At 43.4% G+C, this 26,108-nt stretch overlaps 1 protein-coding gene across 2 annotated transcripts; it reads right to left on the reverse strand.

Annotated features, from left to right (window-relative positions):
- Window positions 1-113: 113 nt before the first annotated feature.
- Window positions 114-25,892, reverse strand: MFSD11 (major facilitator superfamily domain containing 11). 2 transcript variants are annotated; one of them, XM_035025919.1, is made up of 14 exons: window positions 25,585-25,892; window positions 25,128-25,297; window positions 24,525-24,580; window positions 22,641-22,748; window positions 21,839-21,918; window positions 21,625-21,721; window positions 20,324-20,382; window positions 19,652-19,796; window positions 14,432-14,472; window positions 8,444-8,509; window positions 5,641-5,766; window positions 2,632-2,806; window positions 1,593-1,728; window positions 114-940 (listed from the first exon to the last, which is right to left on the reverse strand). In XM_035025919.1, the coding sequence occupies exons 2-14, from the start codon at window positions 25,221-25,223 to the stop codon at window positions 776-778; spliced, it is 1,350 nt and encodes a 449-aa protein (XP_034881810.1). In that variant the 5' UTR covers window positions 25,224-25,297; window positions 25,585-25,892; the 3' UTR covers window positions 114-775. The 2 variants fall into 2 exon arrangements, with proteins under 2 accessions (XP_034881810.1, XP_034881809.1); XM_035025918.1 differs by lacking the exon at window positions 25,585-25,892 and having other exon boundaries at window positions 25,128-25,569.
- Between the last annotated feature and the right edge of the window lie 216 nt (window positions 25,893-26,108).

The following is a 26,108-nucleotide window of genomic DNA, read 5'->3' on the forward strand; positions in this document are numbered from 1 at the left end:
GGGTCCTGGGATCGAGCCCCGCATCAGGCTGCCTGCTCAGCGGGGAGTCTGCTTCTCCCCCTCCCTCTGCTTCTCCCCCTGCTCATGCTCTATCTCTGTGTCTCAAATGAATAAATTCAAAATATATATATATATTTTTAATGTGTTTTGTTCATTTACCTGTTAGATTCATTTTTAAAACTTCAGCAATTTTTACCTCGTTTTATAATAATTAGCTACTCCTTGCTACAAATGACAAGTAGGAAAACTTACCAAAGCAAAACGTTTAAGGAGGAAGAAAGTGCAAATCTTTTCAAAGATTCCACTACAGCATCTCACAATTTATTTAAATGTCACTTGCAGACACATATGTGGGGCGGGCATATGCTCCCTATTATTACATAGTAGCACACACCCCATGCCCAGCAAGAATCTTCACTTGACATTCGGCCTAGTGTTCTGAATCAGGGCAGCATCTTTCAATGAGAACAGGAGGGCGAAGAAAACATTTACACTCCATAACATGATAATAAGGAATTTGAGACAGAGGAATTGAAAAACAACATTTCTGAACGAGTATAATTGACAGAACAAGTTTCCCTTATTCTGCTTGTTTTAAATAGCTAATGTCTGTAAACTTGAACACCAACCCTGGCAGACTGAGCAGTCTTAATTCTTTGATTTTCCTTCCTGAACATCATCCAATACTCTGCGGAAAGGGAAGGTGGCTTCTTCAACCGGGCTCTCCTCCCCTCTGCCACCTGCAGCTGTTGTCCCACCTGGCAGGCGCCCCAGGTCAAATGCTTCGGTAGTCAGAGCCCCGGGCCACGATGGCGGCGGCGGCCCACTCCACGGAGAAAAATGAAATCGTCCCAAAGAATCCAAATATCACCATGACCAGGAGTTGCCAGTGAAGCAGCAAGTAGTTACTGTAGAAAAATGCCACGGCTGCACAGATGGACTGAGAAGAAACAGACCAGGTCAGAAGATGCACCCAGACGAACCCACCGACCCCCAGTCACCAGCTCACAAACGCGCACCGTAAACTCCCACTGAGAGCCGGCAACCATCCGGCAAGTGGCATTCTGTTATTTAAAATAGTATTTTGTGGGGCGCCTGGGTGGCTCAGTCGGTTGAGCATCCTACTTCAGCTCAGGTCACGACCCCAAGGTCCGGTCCTGGATCGAGCCCCGAGTGGGGCTCCTTGCTCAGCGGGAAGCCTGCTTCTCCCCACCCCCCCCCCCACGTGTGTGCCTACTTGCTCTGTCTCAAATAAAATCTTTAAATAAGTAAATAAAATTTATTTTGTGAGAAACTGAGTAATTAATAAAATAACGTACACTCCCAGTCAGAAATGGGCTTGTCTATGTGACAAAGGGACTCTGGTATCTAAGGCAAGAAGCCTCTCATCTGAGCACTAAGACCAGAATGGAAAATCTCTTACAGGAGCCCGGGGGAGAAAATCACACCCTTTGCTGCTTCCTAAGTCCAATCAGAAATACTTTAAAGGATGCCCCTGCCTCTCATTTCAAACCCATCAAGAAAACAATGTTAAAGCACTTAAAAAAAAAAAAAAAGGCACCCACCTCAGCCCAGCCCAAAGGGGAGCTTACCTGCACAAACTTGAAGACCGCGAAGGCCGGCGCGCTGTCTTCAGAGTACAGAAAGCCCAAGATACTAAGCAGCTGGGTATTGAAGCAGCTGTCCCCAAGACCCAGCAGGAAACTGCAGAAGATGGCGACTTCTTTGCTGCATAAAAAGGAAAATGAATTTAGAAAGAGCACTCTTAACAGTGTTTGTTGGAGCCCTTCCCAATGTAAAAGCAATTCCCTTACAAGAGCATTTCACTTTCAAGGTATAAACACTATGAAACAAGAAGAAATAACACTGGACTCTACAACGTAAGGATTTATGCTCAAACGCACTCACCTGCACAGTCCAAGCAAACTCTGGTCTATGAACTATCTGGGAGCAAACACTGGGTTTGGGCAGGGCCGCCCTTGGATGGTGGATCTGGACATAAATGTCTACATCTATAATGAATTTGAGTTGAGTGCAAGGAAGTAAGATCCTCAAAACGGATATAACCAACTGTAAATGGCCCGGATGGCCTACCCTTTCCTCACCACCGTTCTTCACTGCTCAGAAAGCAGACCTATATCATCACATCAGATACTTATATGCTCTTTCATAGATCAAGAAAAACATTTAGTGGGCTGAAAGGTTAAAACCAACAATTATAATATATTTTTATTTTTTTATTTTTTTAAAGACTTTATCCATTTATTTGAGACAGAGAGAATGAGAGACAGAGAGCATGAGAGGGAGGAGGGTCAGAGGGAGAAGCAGACCCCCTGCCGAGCAGGGAGCCCGATGCGGGACTCGATCCCGGGACTCCAGAATCATGACCTGAGCCGAAGGCAGTCGCTTAACCAACTGAGCCACCCAGGCGCCCCAAAACCAACAATTATAAAATAACTTGGGATTCTCACGAGCTCCTGTTTAAAATAATTCTGGCTCCATTAACATTTGACAGATGACCTTATAAAGAGAACAGACTCAGAAAATGATTAACTGCTCCATTCTGAATATCTAGCTACCCATTACCTCCCACCCTTCCTTAAATCACTAGAAAAATGACAGTCACTATACCTGGATTTGATGTAAGCGCTGCTATCAGTCCCTTCAACAGGAGCAATAGGGGCATCCCCAGGCATGTTGAGAAATATCAAATAAAAAGCTATAAAATGCACCAGGATGCCCAACAACACAACTGGATTTCTACCAAAACGATTATTCTTGCTCAGCAGGCCAAAGAGGCTTCCACCTGCAGAACCAATGGAATAGAGAATAGAAAAACACAAGGCCAGATTAATAAATCAAAATTTTGTTTCTTTGAAAAAAATAAATAAAACAGATAAACCAACAACTAATTTAATCAAGGGAAAGCAAACACAGATATTAAAAATAAAAAATAACCATTGAAACAGAAGAAAATTTAAAAATCAGAAGAGACTTCTAGGTCAGTGGGGTAACAGGGAGTAGACTTAGCACCTGCCTAAAAAAAAAAAAAAAAGTACAAAAAATATGAAGCAGTAAGTTTGGAGACACAAGATATCAGACAACAAAGGGCAGTGATCTCTGAGACAGGAAGTGAAGGAAGGGAGCCCGCAGCCCCCCTGAAGGGAGGGATACCTAAGTGGCTAGAGTTCCACAACAGGCTATCAGAAAGGAAAGCTGCACAGAGAGACAATTCCAGAGATCTACAGAGGGTCCCTCTGAGTCTTCCCTAAGTGCTGATCAGCACATACTGTGAGTAAATTAGCAGAGGCCCCCGAAAGAACCAACCAAGAGGGTTAGATATATTAGATGTATTAGCGCCCCACCCTGGGCTGGGAATAGTGCCTCATCCCCTCAGCCAGACAGGAAATCTTACGACTCACAGGCACTGGGTGTGCACAGAAGGGTCTTCCCTCAAGAGTGAGGAATAATTAGCCCTTGTCTGAGCACTGCTCTGGTCCTGTCCAACAAACCTTAAAAGCAAGCCCCAAAAGAATCATACTGTTTCCAAGTAAATGAACTGCAGCCAAGAACAAAGCTCAAGAGTATTTATAAGAATACAAAAATATCCAACAGTTCACAAAGTCTGGTATCTCCAGTATGACCAGGCAAAGAAGCAGGAAAATCGGACCCATCATGAGGAGAAAAAGCAGTCAAATGTGGAGTTATCATATGACCCAGCAATTCCAGTGCGTTATATACCCAAGGGAAATGAAAACATATATTCACACAACTGTACATACATGTCCACAGCAGCATTAATTATAATGGCCAAAAGTGGAAACAACCCAAATAGTAAAATGTGACATATCAGTAAAATTAAATATTATCTAGTGATAAGAAAGGATGATGCTAATACGTGCTAGAACGTGGAAGAACCTTGGAAACATTATGCTAAATGAAAGAAGCCAGACCTAAGAGACCATGTATTCTCTGATTCCATTTACATGAGAGTCCAGGATGAGCAAATCTACAGAGAAAGTACATTAGCAGTTGCCTGGGGAAGGGCAAGAAACACGTTCTAAAATTAGACTGTAGGGATGACTCACAACCCTGTGAATGTACTAAAAAACACTGACCCATACACTTTAAGTGGGTGACATATATGGCACGAGTTATATTTCAATAAAGTTGTAAAAAAAAAAAAACCCAAAGAATCCCCCAGAACTGTCATAGATATTAGAATGAGCAAAAACATTAAGACAATTACTCTCACTGTATTCCACATGTTCAAACACATATAAACACCCGGTATGGTTCCAGGTGTGGGCAGTAAAGCAGGGAACAAAAACCACAGAAGTCTGCTCTCCCCGTCACGCTGATCACCGCCGGCCACTCTAAGGGTCCTATGGGTTTTTACTGTCTGTGTTCCTCCCTAAGCCATGAGCTCCATGGGGGTGGGGAGTCTCTTGTTCATACAATGGATGCACAGTAAGTATCTGATGAACTGGAAAGCTCCCCCTAGAGGACCATATCCAGCACGGCGCTCCAGGCATCGAGGGATACCTGCAGGCGTTGCGCCGAGCAGTGGGAGGGGCACGGAAGTGTTCAGTCCCTATGTCGTACACCTGAACTAATATTACGCTGTATGTTAACTAACTGGAATTTGAATAAAAAACATTTGGAAAAAAAGGAATACCTAGTGTGGCACAATAAAGATACACATTGGTCTTTGCCTTGTCTGTCCTCCTCCTCGCTCTCTGGCCCAGAGCTGCTCCTAGAGCCCTGGAAATGTCCTGTGTCAGGCGTGTCTTCTGTTCTCCATTACTCCCTTTTGACCACACCGGAGTTTATGCAAATGAGGTGATTCCTGAGGGGACTTAGGGGTGGTCTAGTTAGCTTCAGGATGGGGGCTGGTCGCAGAAGGACCAAGACTTGCTTAGAGGGTTGGAACCTTCAGCCCCGGCCCCCAGGCTCAGGACCAGGGAGAGGGGATGGAGATTGAGTTCAATCGTCATTGGCCAATGATCTCATCAACCCTGCCTCTGTAATGAAATGTCTGTAAAAACCCCTAAACAGTAGGTGTGGGAGACCTACCCTGGTTGGTTGGTTGAACGCATCCACGTACTGGGAAGGTAGTATACCTTGACTCCACAGGGACAGAGGTGTCTGTGCTTGGGACCCTCCTGGTCTTTGCCCTATGTGCTTCTTCATCTGCCTGTTCATCTGTATCCTTTATAATAAGCTTTAGTGGTAAGTATAGCATTTTCCTGGGGGCTCATGGGAACCTCCAAACTCGCAGCCATGTCAGACAGAAGGTAGCCTGTGGACCCAGGACTTACAAGGGGCACCGGAAGTGAGGGCGTCTTTGCGGGACTGAGCCCTTGGACCTGTGGAGTCTGACACAAACTCCAGGACTTAAGAGTTCCAAGTGGATTGTCTCGAGGCACATCCAGCTCGTGTCAGAGATTCAGAGGACACTTTCCCTAAGTATTTTAAGAGAAAAAGCTGGGAGAGACTGTATGTTTTCCTACTTACAGTTTTGACTGGTAAAAATAAGCAAGGAAATTAAAATTCAAGGACAGAGAAGTGAAGTACACTTACAATACCTATGATAACTACAACGAACTGATTTCACATAAAAACATTTTTTAAACCAACCTAAGATTTCTCCAATGCCAATGAAAATGCCAGAAAGTCCAATGAGGCTTTTCTCTTCTGTTCCGAATTTATTTACAGCACCAATACACGTTCCATAGACACCAGAGAAGAAAGTCAATTCCAGACCTTTAGGAAAAAAGCAGATTTAATTATACATTCACAATCTCCATTCCGGTTCTTCTTCATGGCTGGTAGTATTTGAGCTTTATATACATACACAATAAAATTCATTCAGCCTGACACGTTACTCCCCTCAAGCAGAGCAGTTTTATGCTACATAGCTGATGAAATGGAATTAGCCACAAGATGGCAGTTGCCACGTATTTCGGATAAAAATACACAACTCATTGGGCGCCTGGGTGGCTCAGTCGTTAAGCGTCTGCCTTCGGCTCAGGTTATGATCCCAGAGTCCTGGGATCAAGTCCCACATCGGGCTCCCTGCTCAGTGGGGAGTCTGCTTCTCCCTCTGCCCTCCCCCTGCTTGTGCTCTCTCTCTCTCTCAAATAAATAAAAATCTTAAAAAAAAAAAAAAGAGAAAGAAAGAAAATATCCATGCTGAAGCTCAGAGACAAAAGGTTGGAAAAGGAAATGAAAAGAAAAAGAAAAACACATTACAAATGGGACACTATTAAAAGTCTAAAAATACTTTTAGGGGCGCCTGGGTGGCTCAGTCATTAAGCATCTGCCTTCGGCTCAGGTCATGATCCCAGAGTCCTGGGATCGAGTCCCACATCGGGCTCCCTGCTCAGCGGTGAGCCTGCTTCTCCCTCTCCCACTCCCCCTGCTTGTGTTCCTGCTCTCGCTGTCTCTGTCAAATAAATAAATAAAATCTTAAAAAAAAAAAAAAGAATCTTTAAAAATACACAACTCAAAGAAGCAAACCCTTTAACCCTTCTGTTAAAAATCGTCCTTCGGGGCATCTGGGTGGCTCAGTCAGTTGAGCGTCTGACTCTTGATTTCAGCTCAGGTCATGATCTCAGGTTGTGGGATCAAGCCCTACATCAGGCTCCGTGCTCAGCGGGGAGTCTGCTTGAGATTCTCTCCCTCCCTCCGCCCCTCCCTCCTGCTTGTACACACGCACGCACACACGCCTTCTCTCTCAAATAAATAAATAAATATTAAAAACAAACAAAATGATCCTCCGTGTGGAGACGGGATGGACAGAGGATGGTACCCATGTAAGTCTGTAATAGTGATTTTTTAAGTGCTTTTTACCCTTGTTAATAGCTCTCCAAGGTTAACAGGAATGTAGGTCTGGAAAACCAATGTATATTATCTACCTTTGCTTAAAGATAAAATGTTTTCATTAAACTGTTTTTCCCAGAAAAAGAAGTTTTAAAAATTAGGGCTAAAAAATTAAGGTCAATCAGCAGAAGACCTCATTCCTTAATGCTACAAAACTTAACTGAATTTTAAAGATGTTTACCATTTATTCTACTTCTCAAAAAAAAATGTTTATACCTATAAGGCAAATAAAGGCAAAAGTAATCACTGGCACATTATGACACTTTTTTTTTTAACATGATAGCACTTTTTTTAAAAAAAGATTTTTTATTTATTTGACAGAGAGACACAGTGAGAGAGGGAACACAAGCAGGGGGAGTGGGAGAGGGAGAAGCAGGCTTCCCGCGGAGCAGGGAGCCTGATGCGGGGCTCGATCCCAGGACCCTGGGACCATGACCTGAGCCAAAGGCAGACGCTTAATGACTGAGCCACCCAGGCGCCCCAATAGCACTTTTTTAAAGATTTTATTTATTTCAGAGCAAGAGAGAGCACACGCACACAAGCATGAGCGGGGGGAGGGGGGCAGAGGGAGAAGCAGACTCCCCACTGAGCATGGACCTCCCCCCCCAACATGGGGCTCGATCCCAGGACCTAAGCCGAAGGCAGACGCTTAACCGTCTGAGCCACCCAGGCACCTCAACACAACAGCACCTTTTAAAAGGAAACAGATTCTGAGAATCTGAGAGCGCTCTGGGGACTCCGGTAAGCCACAGAGCTCATTCCATGTCATTAGAAAGTATACGAATCCACAGAAAGTTAGAAGGATTTACTCAGGGTTATTTTCTGCAGAGCTCCATTTTGCCTTAAAATCACTGGTTGCGGGCGCCTGGGTGGCTCAGTTGGTTAAGCGACTGCCTTCGGCTCAGGTCATGATCCTGGAGTCCCTGGATCGAGTCCCGCATCGGGCTCCCTGCTCAGTGGGGGTCTGCTGAGAGGGTCCCTCTGACCCTCTGACCCTCCCCCCTATCATGTGCTTTCTCTCTCTCTCTCTCTCTCTGTCTCAAAAAAAAAAAAAAATCACTGGTTGCAATGAACCATGCCTCCCAGGGTTCCACCCTTGTGTAGAATCCTCCCACACTGAGTTTGGGCTGGCCCTGTGATATGCTTTCACCAGGGAAATGCAGTCAAAGTGACACTGGGCTCGTGCCGGGCTTAAGCCTTCAGAAAGTCTGGTTGTTCCTCTTTTTGGACCCCCGAAGCAATCTGGCCTTCCTCTTGGGTCAGAAGGAAGGGATCGCTTGGGAGGGCGTCATGCAGCCACAGAGACTACGGTGAACAGACAGACACCCAGCCTTGCATTTAATCCCTTCAGACATGCAAAGGAAACTATCGAGAAGCTGTGGCCCCAGCTGCCTCTAAAAGGACCCAGAAGAGACCTCAATTAAGACCATCAGAAGAATCATTCAGCTGAGCCCCATCAGTGCACAGAGCTGTGAGAAAGAATTATATGGTGGTTGTTTTCAGTCCTCACTGTCATCATGCAGCCACAGAAAACCCAAACCGCCATTAATCCCCTTACCTGTATAAGCAGTTGTAATACTAAGGAGCAGCATCTCCTTGGTGACACATAACTTAAGAGACTTTCCTGTAAGAAAGAAAACAATGTAAGACTGCTTAATTAGATTTTAATTACCCCCAAATTCTAAAACATTTACTCAACCCAGACACCCCTTGTCAATAACGCCAGTAGACAAATACAGTGGGACTGAGGTTAAGGATTCAGATGCTGAAGGGATGAACTAAATCTGTCCTGTAAATAAAATGTTTATTCCACCTGCTTAGATATATTCTACAGTGGTGTTTTCCCCAACACATTCTCCAGCTTGAATCTAAAACAACAACATGGAACAGAGAAAAGAAATAGGATCAAACAAAACAAGACTATGTGAACAGACTTGAGCGCAAGTTAGGCTAAGGGCATCAATGGCTGGAAGCGTGCTAACGTCCCGGGGGAGGGAGCGACTGCAGAGCGGCTTGAAGACTGGACTCCAGATGACAACTGCCACCCAGGGAGCTTGCTGACTGCACCGAGGCTGCCACACCCCTTCCTGAGATTCTCAGTTCTCTGGATCTGGGACCAAAGCTTTAGTTCTGCATATTTGCTTAGGACTACTTTAACGTCTGTTTTTACACTGTTCAATGTGGTGGAAATCTGCAGTGGAAAACGCAGGTCTAAAAACTGCATGTTTTAACTGTCTTTTTGAACCTGCTTACATTTCATAGTTTAAGGCCACTGATTTAAACTAGTCCTAAACGAATAGTGGCTCCAGATTTTAGTTCTTACTCAACTGCTGACTACAAAAGTTACACAAGACACAAACGGTCTGTCCTGAATTTCGCCACATGCAGAAGAGGATATACTTTTTTCTCTAATCTCACTGAAATGTAGTAAGACTAAATACAGTAAGACATTTTCACGTATTTCCAGGAAAAAAATTACGATTAATACAAGGTTTAAAATAATACTTTTGGGTGTTATGCACAAACAATGAATCATGGAACACTACATCTAAAACTAATGATGTAATGTATGGGGATTAACATAAGAATAAAAATAAGTAAATAAATAAAATACTTTTAATTTTAAAAAATAACATTAGCAAAGCATATTTGTTTTTGAATAATCAGAATATTTAACAAAAAGAAATTTTAAAACATAATCTAGAATGATACCGTAACGGTGACTACATGTCATTATACATTTGTCCAAACCCATAATATGTACACCACCAAGGGTGCACCCTCGTGAACTGTGGACTCTGGGTGATGATGATGTGTGAATGTAGCAGGTGCATCAACCGTAACAAATGCACCGCTCTGGTGGGGGACAACGGATAGTGGGGGAGACTGTGCATGTGTGAGAGCGGGGGGCTCTCCTCCTTCTCAATTTTGGGAACTCTCCTCCTTCTCAATTTTGTTGTGAACCTAAAACGGCTATAATGGGGTGCGCGTGGGTGGCTCAGTCAGTTAAGTGTCTGCCTTCAGCTTGGGTCGTGATCCCAGGGTCGTGGGATCGGGCCCCACATAGGGCTCCCTGCTCAGTGGCGAGTCTGCTTCTCTCTCTCACTTGTTCACTCTCTCAAATAAATTTTTAAAAATCTAAAACAGCTCTAAAATAATGAAGCCTATTAAAAACAACAACACAACATCATCTATTTACAGAAATAGACAAACCAATCCTAAAATTCATACGGAAATTCAAGGGGCCCACCATGGCCAAAATAATCTTGAAAAAGAACAAAGTTGGAGGGCTCACACTTTCCAACTTCAAAGTTTGATAGTCATCAGCAAAGCATGGTACCAGCATAAGGACAGACACATGCATCTAGAAATAAACAGTCACATTTACAGTCAATTGATTTTTGACAAGGACGCCAACACAATTCAGTGGGGAAGACGAACAGTCTTTTCAGCAGGACAACTAGGTGGCCACATGCAGAGGACTGAAGTTGGACTCCCACCTCACAACATAAATAACAATGAACCCAGAATAGATCCCAGACCTAAATATCAGAACTGAAACTGTAAAAGTCTTAGGAGAAAATACAGGAGCAAATCCTTGCAACCTGGGGCTAAGCAAAACCTTAGGACACCAAAAACACATGCAAAAAGTAAAATGTATAAATCAGCCTTCATCAATAATTTAAAACTTTTGTGCTTTAAGAGATACCATCAAGAAAATGAAAAGTCAACCTAACGAATGGGAGAAAATATTTGCAAATCACATATAAGAGACTTTTATCTAGAATATATAAAGAATTTTTACAACTCGGGCGCCTGGGTGGCTCAGTCGTTAAGTGTTTGCCTTCGGCTCGAGTCGCAATCCCAGGGTCCTGGGATCGAGCCCCACGCTTTCTCTCTGTCAAATAAATAAATAAAAATCTTTTTTTTTTTAAAGATTTTATTTATTTATTTGACAGAGAGAGACGCGCGAGAGGGAACACAAGCAGGGGGAGTGGGAGAGAGAGAAGCAGGCCCCCCGAGGAGCAGGGAGCCCGATGCGGGACTCGATCCCAGGACCCTGGGATCATGACCCGAGCCGAAGGCAGACGCTTAACGACTGAGCCACCCAGGCGCCCCAATAAATAAAAATCTTTAAAAAATATATAAAGAAAGAAAAGAATTTTTACAACTCACCAATAAAAAGGCAACCCATAAAAAACGGGCAAAGGACCTGAGTAGACAGTTCTCTAGAGACGCGATGCAAATGACCCACAAGCATGTGAAAATACGCTCCGCATCCTTAGCCATTAGGGATATGTTGATCAAAACCACGAGACACCACTTTACACCCATGGGGACAGCTATCATCAGAAAGATAGATAAGAACTCAAGGAAGTGGAGAAACTGGAGAAACTGGAACCTTCAGCTACAGCTGGTGGGACCATAAAATGGTTGTAGCCACTCCGGAAAACATCTGCTGGTTTCTCAGAAGGTTAAACACAGCGACCAGAGGACCCAGCAATCCTACGACTCCTAGGTTCCTACACAGAGATGTGCAGATGTACATCCACACAAAAACCTGTGCACGGATGTTCAGAGCAGCATTATTCATGATGCCTACAAACAACCCATTCTGCAGAACATGCTAGAACATGGATGAGCCTTGAAACCATGACCAGAAGTAAAACCAAAACCATAAGTAAGAGAAACATGTCACAGAAGAGCACATATAGTACTATTCTATGTATACAAAATAATATCCAGGATAGGCAAGCCTAGAGACAGAAAGCGGATTAATGGATGCCTAGGGTGAGGATGGGGGTGGTGGGGAGGAAATGGGGAGTGAATGCTAATGGGTACAGAAATTCCTTCTGGGGTGAAGAAGAGGTCCTATAATTGACTGTGGTGATGGATGCAGAGCCCTGTGAATGTACTAAAGGCCACTGAACTGTACACTTTAAATGGGTGATTGTACAACAGTGTGTGAATTATATTCAATAAACCTATTAAGAGAAAAAATATCATCTAACAGCTTAATGGATCTTCTTCGAGACTTAAAAAAAATTTTTAATAGAAACAAATTTCATTATACATACTATTTTAAAATTTGTTTTCACATAATAGGCAAATATTTTCTTTTTTTTTTTTTTAAGATTTTAATTTGACAGAGAGGAACACAGCGAGAGAGGGAACGCAAGCAGGGGGAGTGGGAGAAGGAGAAGCAGGCTTCCCAAGGGGCAGGGAGCCCAATGCAGGGCTCGATCCCAGGATGACCTGAGCTGAAGGCAGACGCTTAACGACTGAGCCACCCAGGCGCCCTGAGAGCAAATATTTTCTAACATTCATCGAGTTCATTTTAATGGCTAGGATAATCTACTGTGTAGACGTACCAATGCCTTGTAGTGAAATATTTCAATTACTTTCAGTTTCTCACTAATATAGATATCTTAGCCATTAAATCTTAACAGAAATTCCTAATTACTTCCTGAAGTATTAGTGGAGTTGCTGGGGTAAACATACAAACATTTCTAAGGCTTCTGATAACTTGTTGACAAATTGCTCTTCAGAAAATACTACAAATATATATTCCTATCAGCAACGTGGTCTTAGGTATATAAATACCTACTCCCCATAACATGGACCATTATTTTTTTATCTTTTGAAATTTGATGGAAAACTTTCAAATTTGCATTTTATACTTAAGCAAATATCTTCCCTGCCATTTTAACTCTATTAGGTTGTTTTGATAGACGAAGTTTTACAGTTTAAGCAACCAAAGGGCATTCTTTTCCCTTATCGTCTGATCCTTGAAAGGCTTTTTCTTTTTTTTTTTATTTTTAAAGATTTTATTTATTTATTAGAGAGAAACACAGCGAGAGAGGGAACACAAGCAGGGGGAGTGGGAGAGGGAGAAGCAGACTCCCCGCTGAGCAGGGAGCCTGCGATCCCAGGACCCTGAAATCATGACCTGAGCCGAAGGCAGACACTTAACGACTGAGCCACCCAGGTGCCCCTTGAAAGGCTTTTCTTTACCCAATCAGTTTCTTCACTTACTTTTCTAGTTTCAATTTTACATTAACTCTATTTTCCTACACACTCCTCTCCCTAACTTTGCTTATTGAAGAGTCTCTTTTATTGTATTTATTGTATTGTGGACGTGGGCCCAATTCTAGAATCCAGTTCCACTGCTCTTTCTATTCCAAAGTGTTCAAATGAATTCACAATTGACTTTAATATTTATTAGGGAAAGTCCTTCTCCTTCTCAAAAATTCTCTTGGCTATTCTGATTTATTCTTCCAAATGGACTTCAGGATTGTTTCAAGACCAAGAAATAAATTTTTAAAAACTTTCTAGAATCCTATCAAACATATACATTCGGTTGAGGAATGAAATGCTTTTCAGATAAGCAGGAGCCTTTTCTGTACAACATGCATCACAGCATCAATAGAGGGAATGTGATGATTAAGAATAAATAAGGGGCACCTGTGTGGCTCAGTCGTTAAGTGTCTGCCTTCGCTCAGGTCATGATCCCAGGGTCCTGGGATCGAGTCCCGCATCGGGCTCCCTGCTCGGCGGAAAGCCTGCTTCTCCCTCTCCCACTCCCCCTGCTTGTGTTTCCTCTCTCTCTGTCTCTGACAAGTAAATAAAGAAAATCTTAAAAAAATTAAAAATTAAAAAAAATAAAAAAGGCGACCACATGAATTCTTGGCTAGAAGTTGTGTGCTTTGTGTCCTCTGACTTAGGCCATGGCTGATTAGATCAAGAACTTGCACCCTAGCCCAAGGCAACCTGTGGGCTACCCACAAGCAGAGCGTGTAAGGCCAAGGGGCCTTAACTCAAACAACATGACCCCTAAAAGGCTGCTCCCCACTAGACAGTGGTCAGAATCTCTCCTTGGGAGAAAAAGAGGCTGAGAGAGCTACAGGCAGAAGCAAAGAACTGGCCCACATCAGGCCGTATGAGACCCAGAAGCCATGTTTGCCGGTTTCTGAAGGAACCACAAGACAGCTGTTACGGGAATCATTGACTTTGCCTGTCACAGTCAGGGCTCGGATCCCAGCTCAGCAGTGTACTAACTATCTGACCTTGGGTAAATAATTTCTTTAGCTAAGCCTCAATTCTCTCTTGTATAAAATAGAGAGAATGGTAGGTGTGTGTTCTAGGATACTCACAGAGCGGTTGTGAGACTAACACAAAATAAACACGTAGGGAGGCGTAGCCAGGAAGAACCCTCCGCAGACAAGCCCAACTGTTCTTCCAAACTCGGTTCTGAGGAGATGGTCTGTGTGTCCTCACTGCCTTGTCAAGCACCAGTCCCTGAGCTCTCTGCACCTCCCTGTGTCTCTCCCGAACGGCACCAGGCCGGGCAGTCAGGTTCCCGTCCATCCTGCACACACCCCAGTTAGACCCTGGCTGAGACGACTACTGAACTGCAGAGCCGCATACCTGGAAGAACAAAAACACTGGAGGATCATCAATCCAAAGTTACTGGGGAAAGGGGGAAAGGCAAATGTTGTAGCTGTTCCCGAACAGCTCTTGCATTTCCGACACAGAAAATACTTACTGAACGCATCTATTGCTTTTCCCATAGTGCTCTGCGCAGACCTGAAAAAATAAAACAAAATATCGAAGTGTTTTCCCCTGAAAACTGAAAAGAGATAAAATGCTATCATATTTTCATTGACGTTCGTCAAAGCTCCGTCCTCTACATGGTCTGGCAAACATTTCCATTGCCTGCAGTGCTCTTTGCTCCAGGGTGTCCCTCTGGGACCCCATCCTTGCCTCAGAGAACAAGGTGAAAGCGCCACCTGGGTGATCCTTTATTAACAGCCGAACACAATTCTCTCATACTAAGCTGAAAGCACACATCCATGCGTGTCCTTCTCAGAAAGGCCAGAAATCTCCTCCACCCTGCTATACTCATACTGTAAAAACACCTTGTAAGAACTCAATCTCCCTCCACTCTGACTCCTTCAAAACTAAGTTGTGCAGGGTGAAAACTCTTCAAAAGTGACGCCAGCACCCATGCTCCACAGCTGGGTATGGGAGAAGCTGGGGTCAAAAATGTGGGCTTCAGAGTCTGTGCTGTGCTCGGCCACTTCTTCGTCATATGGTTTTTAGACAAGTTACTCCATGCCTCCAAGTTTCACTTCCCCGTTTATAAAATAGGCGTGCTACCACTTAACCAAAAGAATTTAATGAGACCATGTAGCTAAAGTTTAAGTTGTTTAATGTGATTATGCTAAAGACATTTATAAAAGATTACGTTTCTTACTCTGCCTGCCGATAGGGTAATATCTACTCCTCTGCCATCTTTAAATATTTTTACAAAAAAAAAAAAAAAAGAAACCTCATAGAGATCTATCTGACTTACATAACTGAATTAGTGACACAAAAAAGGTAGTCTGTTCTAACCAATAGGAAAAACCTTTTTTCCCCCACCATAAAAACTCACGTCTTCCCTGGAAGCAAATTTAGACTCCAAGTAACTGATAGTACTCTTGTAGTTGGATAGGATCAGGTATAGGATTCTGGTATTTTATATTTCAAGCCCCAAATAAGTAGGAACCAATTTATATATCTATAGACTATTAAAATACAATTAAGCCAGCCAGCACTCAGGTGCAAATCATTCCCCATTCAATTCAGTGAGATATTAAAGGGAGCCCTTTCTAGTAGGATACTAAAATAAGACGATCCCCACATCCTGCGAGGATGGAGGGCGCAGAGTGAGATCACATTCAATCCCTCTCGAACCCTCCAATACCTTCCCATTTCACTTACCGCTCTAAGGTCTCGACTTTGGAGGGTAGCAGAACGTGCCACCCCAAAACATGCTTTAATATATTGATTATGTTGAGCTGCAGGCACTCAAAAAACAGCAAATATGGGTACAGGCTTTCTTTGAACTCCCCTCATCTGCCTAAAGAAAGAGCCTCCAAAAGGAACTGAACTGTTATAAATCACCTCTGGGAGTCTCATCAGACAGGGAAGACCGGCTCTTGTCATAAGAGAGGAGACCAGACACCCAACGGTATGTCACAAGCTATCCTATCTCCCATCTATTCTTCTACGGGTCTGCTCATCCTTCCATAAAATCATTTACTCTCCTGTAAGAGGCCTCCATTCCTCCTCCCCTTTCCCTATTTAGATAGTATATAAAGCCTAAATTCTAAGCCAGCCTAGGGAATTACTCACTCTCCCCTGGGCTTCCTTCATGTATACATGAGGAACATGTGTGAATAAACTTCTGATTGCTTTTTCTTCTTATTAATCTTTATTACAGGGGGTCTCAACTGAGAACACAGGAGAGTGAAGGGAAAAGTATTTTTCATCCCCTACAACTTAAATGTTACCTTCTCAGCCTTCCCCGGCAACTCCATCTGTAATTTTACATTTATACATATACGTATATATATGTGTGTGTGCTACATATAAATAACTATTATAGTATTAAATTGCAAGCCAGCCCCCCACCTCCAGCCCATACTTCTATACCCTCCGCTCCTTTACATTTCTATTTTCTAATATCAGATGGCTAAGACGTAAGGGTTCTTTTGGGGGGTAATAAAAATATTCTAACATTTGTTGTGGCAATGAACACACTTCTGTGAATATCCTAAAAGTCCCTGAATTATACTTTTTTTTTTTTTTTTTTTTGAGAGAGCATGAGCATGGGGGTGGGAGGGGAGAGGGAGAAAGAGAATCTTAAGCAGGTTATATGCCCAGCACAGAGTCCAATGCAGGGCTCAATCTCAGAACCCTGAGATCATAACCTGAGCCAAAATCAAGAGTCAGACCCTTAACCAACTGAGCCACCCAGGCACCTCTGAACTGTACACTTTATTTTTATTTTTTTAAAGATTTTATTTATTTATTTGACAGAGAGAGACACAGCGAGAGAGGGAACACAAGCAGGGGGAGGGGAGAGGGAGAAGCAGGCTTCCCGCTGAGCAGGGAGCCCAATGTGGGGCTCCACCCCAGGACCCTGGGATCATGACCTGAGCTGAAGGCAGACACTTAACGACTGAGCCACCCAGGCACCCCTGAACTGTACACTTTAAATGGGTAAATTGTACGGCATGTGAATTATAGCTCAATAAAAACTGTTTTTAAAAAGAATTCCTACTTCTCTCTCACCCACTAGAAAGCTCCACGAATGCACGAACATCTCTCTTTGTTCAACAAGACACCCTCCAAACAGTGCCTGGAATAGACACTCAAATATAGACCGAAGGGAGGGAGGGAAGGAGGGGCCAGAGACGCAACTGCCAAGAAAGAAATTCCTAGAGATCACCCAGCTCACAGGGCCTCACACATGCAAATTACACATAACGGGGCCACTCAGGACACTGAGCTGCCTTTTTGCATCCTCAGATCAGCTTCTTTAAAGGCCTTTAGTGGAATCCTTTAAAATCAGATCCTACTTTTTCCTTCAATGGCTTTTTTTTTTTTTCTTTTTGAGGGCAATTTGGGGGCAGAGGGAGAGAGAGAATCCCAAGCAGAACCTCCTCCTGCCCCTGTGCTGAGAGCAGAGCCCGACACTGGGCTTGATCTCAGGTCATTGAGATCATGACCTGAGCCCAAAATCAAGAGTCGGATGCTCAACTAAGCCACCCAGGCACCACCCTTCAATGGCTTCTAATCACACCAAGAACAGAACCTGCGCTCCTGCAGAGCCTCCCAGAATCGACTCCCTGACTACTGCAGATACTCCTACTTCCACTCCCTCCCTGCAGCCCTGGCACCCACCGCACCCCTTCCCACCACCTGGCCTTGGCAATGGCCATCAGCTGATCGTCCCTCCTCACCAGTCAGGCCTCAGGGAGCCACCCAGCCCTCCATCACCTCCCCCTTTCGCTGCCTTCTCGAGCACTTACTTTGCGGTTTTACACGTGTATTATCTACACCCCCTCCAGAATTAAGTCACACAAGAACAGGGACTTATCTGTCTTGTTCACTGCTGTATCCCTCAGGTTTAGAAGGGGGCTGGCACAGAGTCTGTGCTATTTATAGAATAAAGACAAGAAAGCTTCAAGTTTGGGAGACAATTCAGGGAGAGAAAATGCTAAAAGGACTGAGCAATACTCCTCAGCACTGCACCTTATCAGTTATACAATCCTCTATCTATCTGCGAAGTTCCTTGAAAATAGGTGGGCTGTATTTGTCTGCACAGCACCAACATCTGACATTTGCTAAACGAACAGGTGTTTTAATTTTTGCTGAATCTGTGGTATTCATCTTCATAGAATCGTTCTCCAATATCTGTTAGTTTATGATTAAAAATATATACACATAGTTGATGTTATAAATATGTATCATATAAATACGTGTTCAAATCAAAGGTAACACCTCTCCTTTTATTTTTATTTCTTTACATATTTTTTTAAAGATTTTGTTTATTTATTCATGAGGACAGAGAGAGAGAAAGAGAGAAGCAGGCTTCCCACTGAGCAGAGAGCCTGATGTGGGGCTCGATCCCAGGACCCTGGGATCATGACCTGCGCTAAAGGCAGACACTTAACCGACTGAACCAAGGTGCCGCTCTCTTTTGCTTTAAACAAACTTAGTGAAATTTTGAATGCTTAATGATCCTCTGACAGGAGGATTTTAGGCCTTTTGGGGATTAACAAGGCAGCACAGAATGCTCAGTGCCAATGTTTTAACAATAGATAAAAGGCTATAAGGTAATCCTCACAATTTACTGATTCAGAAGCCAAGCAAAACGAGACTGGCAAAGATTTCTCATTTCCCTTTCCTCAAACCTGGATAATACCTGCAGAGAAACTGTGATATTTTAGTTTTACTTATAATTGAAACAGGTTCAAGGTAATTTACAGTTTTTAGAAAAACACAGGGCTATACACCTCTTTCCCCATTTGGACTACTTTGGGGAAGAGCACACACGTAGGTTAGGGCCAAAACCCAGCACTGTGCATAGGAGCATGGGTGTAACTGAGGATCTTCGAGGACAACTGTTGATGGCCCTGCCCCTCACACTCGCCACAGGAATGGGGATATTTTAGGGTTGGGTCAGAGAAACAGTAACAGAGGGCAAAGACTGTCTTCTATTTAACTTTATAAGCCCGCATCTTTGTACATTAAAACACACGGATGCCGGCTGAATTGAAAGAGGAAATCGAGGCCCAGAGAAATAAGGGGATTATGGCTACGTCCAGGGTCATACAGCTTGTCAGCCACAACCTGGGATTAGACTCAAATCCCCTGTAAACTTTCCCCTGCTTCTCCTTTCCTTTCCCCTCCTTCTCCCCACAACTCCCCTTTTGTCTTCTTTCTCTTCTGATTGGCTTTGAAACCTTTCCCTCGGCTCCTGGCCGGCTCAGTCAGTAGAGCCTGCAACTTTAAAAAAAAAAAGAAAGACTTGAGAGAGAGAGACCAGGAGCAAGCACGTGTGCCTGAGGGGGGCAGGGAGAGGGAGAGAACCTTCAGCAGACTCCCCACTCAGGGAGCGCAGAGCCCGAGGTGGGGCTCAACCCCAGGACCCTGAGATCATGACCTGAACTGAAATCAAGAGTTGGACACTTAACCGACTGAGCCACCCAGGTACCCTGAGCCTGTGACTCTCGATCTCAGGGTTGTGAGTTTGAGGCCCACGTTGAGGGTGGAGCCTACTTAAAATAAAGAAATAAATAAAAATAAAACTTTTTCCTCCTGTCTGCCCAATGCTGGGTATCAGTTAGGGCTGCAAAAAGGTTGGAAATCTCTAAACTACATCAACTCAAAATACATTTTCAAATAAAAAGGAACGTTGCCAACTTCTTACTCGTTGACTTCCAGGTCCTGGTCATCAGAAGACTCATCTTCTCCTAGGACGTTTTCAGAATCTGGCTGCCGAATGAGAAAGAAAAGAACTGTCCCCACAAGGCTAATCACTGTGAGGGCAATAAACACTGTTCTTCGGTCACTCTCTAGAGAAAAAAAGAAGAAAGCTGATAGCACTGGCCATGCAAACAATTCAAGTTGGTGTTATGTTCAGAGGTTGTTGAAATCATCCAAACATTTCCTTGTTAAATGTTTACTTTATAAATTAGTGAAAATCTCAAACAAGAAACTCAATGGAATACCTCCACCTTTGTCTTTCAGTTAAAGAAATACTAATAAGCCAAAAGAAAAACGGCACAAGAAATTAATCATATTCTTTTAACCAAAGAAGTGTACAGACAAAACAAGGGTTCAAAAGTCTAACAAGTGACTAGTATGCTCATACACAGCATAACCTTCTCCTATACCTTGAGCTGCTTAAAGCATAGTCATAAACTAAAATCCTAGCTCAATAATATAATATAAGGAAAAAAGTTACTACAGACGAAAATCTGAGAGGACTTAAGGCAGCAAGGTTCATTAGAACAATCTGAACAGAGCAATAATGGATATTTTGTGAAACTATTATTATCCTTCGAACATGTGTGAATAAAGCAAAGTGAATAACACAAACCTGATATTTGAGTTTTCCCCTGCCAAGCAAAATATATGTAGAGATTTCCAAAGAACAAGCTGGGGGAAGAAAAGGGAGGACAAGATGTTGAGGATTTATTTACATATTTACAGTTGGTAGAGCAGTTTTTCCATTATTTGTTAAAAAGTGAAAAAGATTTTTTAAGCATATGTAATTTTAAAAGTATCTACCTGCCCTAGATCATTTAAAAGTATCGACTCCACCCTGACTCTTTCTGAAAAACTGACCCAGATGGAATTTAGTCTCCTTCCACGTGACAGTGACCTGATTCCGCCTGAACCACCCTTCAAAGACTTGACTCTCTTTGAACCATGTGATTTATTGGGACTCTGGAAATGACTACTTGGAAACAAGCTTATGCTACTTCTCAAATTCTGTATTTTAAAGAATCTATGGGGGGAAAAAAAATTCATGATTCAGATACCTGCATCTAATCAGATACTTTAGCATACTTTCCCAGAGAAGGAATCATTCGCCTACACTCTGGTTTCTTAATATACACCCCCTTACAACTAAACATCTGCATTTATGAAGACTTATCAACACCACAATTTTAGGTAATATCCACGAGGGTAAATCCTCAGGACAGATTCCACAACAGAATGACCATTCTTGCTTTTTTACTTAGGAAATATAGAACATGTTGTATCATTCAGCCCTGATGTAATTAGTCTCACTATAATTTTTTTTTTTTTAAAGTTCACTTATTTTTAAGTAATCTCTACACCCAACATGTGGCTCGAACTCACGACCTTGAGATCAAGAGTCACATGCTCCCCTGAGCCAGCCAGGCGCCTCTCACTTTTGAATTTTAATATATTTGTTAATAACTATCAGTTATTCGTTAATAGCTATCAATATGCAGCTCAGTGGGAAGGATGTGGTCTTTGGAATCCAGATAAGGATGGTTTAAATCAGATAAGTTACTTCACTTTTAAGCCTCTGTTTTCTCATCTGTAGAACACAGATTATACCTTCTGGTCTCATGAGGTGGTGAGGATTACTGAGATTTAGTAATGAAGCCAACAGTCCCTGCCTGAAATATAGCAGATGCTAAATACATTATGGTTAACATGATTTTCTCTTTACTAATCACTAGTCCCAATTAGGCAGGTCCATGCATTTCATGCAATTTTATAAAACGTTAAATCCGTATCATGTGCAGCTAGGAACTCAAGTCATGGAACATAGAAGATTGGAATTTTCAACACAACAAAGATCTAAAAAAATGGTGTGACAAAAGAGTTAAAGAAAAGACTGAGCTCCAGAAGGATTATTACCTAGATTGTAAGAGTGCCCAGAAAATTCCACTGTTTCTCCCAATAGTATGCTCATCTGAATTTATTGTCAGGCAATTTCCTTGTGCTGTCCAAAGCACTGAAATTCAAACCAAAAGTTTTGTCAAGGGAATGAAATCACTTGGCTTCACACATGAAACACATGATACTTAAATAAATCCCAGAAGACAGAGAAAATAAACATCAAGATGCTTACCGGCAGCTGCAATTCCAATGAAAACAGAGGCTGTGTAGAAGGACCATGGGAGAGGCTGGATAAAAACGGCAATGTACATGCTAAAATGTAACAGGTCAACGCATTACGGTCAAACAATACCTCATATAGAATGCCAATTATGCCTTCTAGGAATCGGTTCTGAGAATTCTCTTTTTTTTAAAAGTCAACCTGTAAAGGACTTCTCCAACACTAGCTAAAGTGTTGGGGGGAAAGAGGACAAATGTGACCTACTCATTTCTTAATTTACTATTCTGAATTTGTAAGATTGGACATTGAACGAGGGTTTGCAATTGGCCTTTGCCAATAGCTCGGCAGGGGCTGGGACTGTCATTCTACAACCCAGAAAAAAAGCTTAGTTATCTCGGTTGAATTCCTGTTAATCAACTTGATATAAAATAAGATTATTTCACGGGAAGTTCAACTCTCATAGAAAGAAAAAAATAGAGTTATCTATTTTTATGAATAGTAAGATGAAAGGAAGTATGCACACATGCCACCACATTAAAACAACATGGTATCCCTGGGCATCAAGGAGAGAACCAAATCCCTAAAATACCGCCTGTATTCTATTCAATCCAAGTCGGCAATTTTTTTTTTTTTTACGTAATCTCTGCACCCAACGTGGGGCTCGAACCTACAACCCAGAGATCGAGTGTCACATGCCTTTCTGACTGAGCCAGCCACGCACCCCCAAATCAGCAATTTCTTGTGAAAAGCTTACTATATGCTTGGAAGGTGCTGAGGGTGTTTGGATTAAATGAAAGAAAATCGCACTACTCACCTGTAAAATAAACCACTTGCAAACATAGAAAGCTGAGGTCCTATAATGGCAACCACTGATGGTGTAATCAAATTTGAAGCAGAGAACACTCCATATATAATTGCCATGCTGTACACATAACACATAAAAGGAAAAAACAAAACCCTTGAATCACTGTCTCAAAAGTGCGTTTTTTTCAAATCCACTTAGAGTCTATAGATTTTTTTTGCCATAAACATTCATTTCTTTAGTTGGAATTAACAATAATTCTATCATTAAGCTGAATCCTATAATGAGGTTTTCACTTATACAAAATCTTGAAGTCTCATCAAATTTCCCTTTGAATCAGCTTGCCTTGGACAATATGCTTTTGATGGACTGGTAAATTATAATAACAGCTAACATATAACATGTAACACACACCGAGCCAAGCGTTTTATGTATGTTTTCTTTATTAAATCTGACAGCTCTATAAAGATAGTATTGTTATTATTATCCTTACTCTACAGCAAACTGAAACACAGAGGGGTTAAGTTACTTGCCAAAAGTCCAGCTAGATGGCTGGTGAATGGTGGAGCCAGAATCCCATCCCTGGTCATCTCACCCCAGAGGCCCTAGTCAATGAGTCTGCTCTACAAACTTAGTTTACAACTCCTGGCAACTGCATGAAGTTTCACTGTTATAAATGACAAGCACAGAGTTATCACTTCCTTAAACCAGAACTTATTTAACTCAATCTAATGGTCTCTTCTGAACATTATTCAGCTACTATAGACCCAGCCCTAGTACATACGTCTTGTAGCAAAGTATGACTAAAACCATTTTGAGGGTCCTGAATTCATTTACTAGACACTATTTACAAACCCAAAGTAAATTATTCTTTGGCCTTTATGATCCTCTCAAACAGTAAAGGTTCTCTGGAATTGAAGGCAAAGCTCTACTAAAAACTGTGGTATTGTTAAACACTTAAAAAATGGACATTTGGGGAGCCTGGGTGGCTCAGTCGGTTAAGCGTCTGCCTTCGGCTCAGGTCATGATCCCAGGGTCCTGGGATCGAGCCCCGCGTCGGGCTCCCTGCTCGGTGGAGAGTCTGCTTCTCCCTCTCCCTCTGCCTGACTCTCTGCCTACTTGTGCTCTCTATCTCTCTGTCAAATAAATAAATAAAATATAATAAATAAATAAATAAATAAAAATTTAAAAAGGACATTAGCACCCATTTATTCTCAAATATCATATATAAGATCAGGTTTAGGATAGGTAATAAAGAACCAAATAAGAGTTGTGGGGAAGGGGGGGATGTTGGTCAGCATCTAATAGTTAACTGCAGAGAAATTAAGAAACCCGTATGTCCTTATATCCATGTGTGCATTACACTCCCAGCTTCAGTCACAATGTACTAGTGACTCAGGAAGGCCTTTTCACTTTATTTTCTCTGTGAAAGCGAGACTAAACACCTCAACAAAAATCTAAACGCTCCTGATGACAGTATGTTAATCATGAAATTACGACAGGACCGAGTGTTTCAAGAATCATATAAAACACCCTCTGTTTAGGATTGAGAAGATGTAATTATGTCAATACTTGAGTGTTTATTAAATGCCAGGCACTGTGCCAAGAGCTTTACACGTCAACGCATTATCTGAGCAAGGAAACTGGGCTCATAGAAGTAACTTGCCTAACATAACGCAGTGTTAAGTCACGAAACCCAGGATTTCAAACCCAGTATTTAATTCTACATGAAACCTAAACTCCTCACCTTTATTCTATTATGTTCTCCCAAACAGACCAGTTACGGAGAAAAAGCAACCACTACTAATCCAATCACAGAATTATTGCCAAAAATTCTGATAGGGTTTAGGTAACTACTGTAATGTATCAAGTAAGACCAATCATACGGTACGATACCTGGTATATCCACTGCCGTGAAAATCTGTGCTATTTAAGCTCCTGATGACAGTTTGCTGCGTGGAAGATAAAGCTAATCAATGAAAAAACACTTCGCAGTCTCCCTCCCCATCCCCACCGAGAACTGAGAACGAAGCACCCGGTAAAGCAAAATTCAAGATACTCAGTACTTCATACTGAAAGTCAACTATGAGACCAAAAAAAGGACTACAAAACGGGACAAGGCAAACCGATGATGGGGCGGGGGCGGGGGGGGGGGGGCACATCAACTGTAGCTAAGCCTTGGGGTTCTTTCCTCCTCAATTCTCCCCATACTAATGGAGACTTTAGTACAGACAAGAAATAACAGGAACAGGTCAACATACAAACCCCAAGTCAGATCAGAGGAATAATTGGTCTTGTTGAACTCCCCATCCCGATACAGTATTAATAAGAAATGCCTGACACACGAAATTAAACCGAGGCGTAAAAACCGAGGAAGGGTGGGTGGGAAAGTACAAGGTGCAACTTAAGCGCGCTGTTAGGCACAGTTACTGTTTATTATCGCTTTTGGATCGCGTTATGAGAGGCACTTCAAAGGAGGGAGAACACATCCCGACTCACCGCCACATTTCCACAAGTTTGAAAGGCGGTGAACATAAACATAAAGGCAACTCCTAAAATAACAATGTTGAAAAGCTTTTTCGATTCCGGGGACATTGTGGCTCAAGTCTGGCGGAGGTCAGCAGCAGCCCGGGGCGGTCAGCTCTCCTCGGGGGAACCCACTGCCAATCCTGGGGAAGGAAATGAGACGGTGAGGAGAGGAGGCAGATCCAGGAGCAAAGCTGCCAAGCTGTCAACTTCCAGTTCTTGGATCAGAACCGCGGGCCGGGAGGGAGGTTCTGCCCACGGGCAGTTAGGACATTCCCAGGATCCGATCCGAGCAGGGAAAGGCCCGACACCCGGAGAGGTGCCAATAACGCCGCGGCTCCAGGTTGACCGGCCCGCGAGCGGGATTATGGGCCAAGGCCGAGGCGCAGCGGCCGGCGCGGCCCCGCCCGCCTCGCCGGCCCTGACTCACCGCGGGTCAGGCGACCAGGTCATCTGAGCGTAGCGTCGGCGCCAGCCGCTCGGCCGGCTGGGAAATGTAGTCCTGTGCGGCCTGAAACACTCAGGCGCGCCGTGCGGGGCTACAAAGCGGAACCCAGCGGAGAAGTCGGGAACTGCGGGAGGGAGCCTGGAGACATCGTTGCGGGGCCTGAGAAGGCTGGAGACCGCGAGGCAAACGGGGGTAGGGGGAGTAGTACCCCCTCTGGTAAAGCGGGAACCTTCTACGGAGGTCCGAGCAGAAAAGCTGCGTGGAGGTCGTACACTGGCACGAAAAGAAGGCGGGGCCTGCAAGGGGAGCGCTTCCTGTTCCTCCCGCGGGAGAGCGCCCGTCCTGCCTCGCAGCCGGAAAGAGCGTTTCGCGGGCTTTCCAACTGCCCACAAATGCCGCTCCCCCCTCCCAGCAATAGTGACTCCGCGCTTTTCGGCCCGCCCGCCGGGCTCTGCGCAGGCGCGTCGGACAGAGGCGGGGCGCGTGGCCTCGGCGTTGCGGGGCGG

This window comes from Mirounga leonina, unplaced genomic scaffold, assembly GCF_011800145.1.
Source record: "Mirounga leonina isolate KUSES-001 unplaced genomic scaffold, KU_Mleo_1.0 Mir_197, whole genome shotgun sequence".
Lineage (NCBI taxonomy): Eukaryota > Metazoa > Chordata > Mammalia > Carnivora > Phocidae > Mirounga > Mirounga leonina.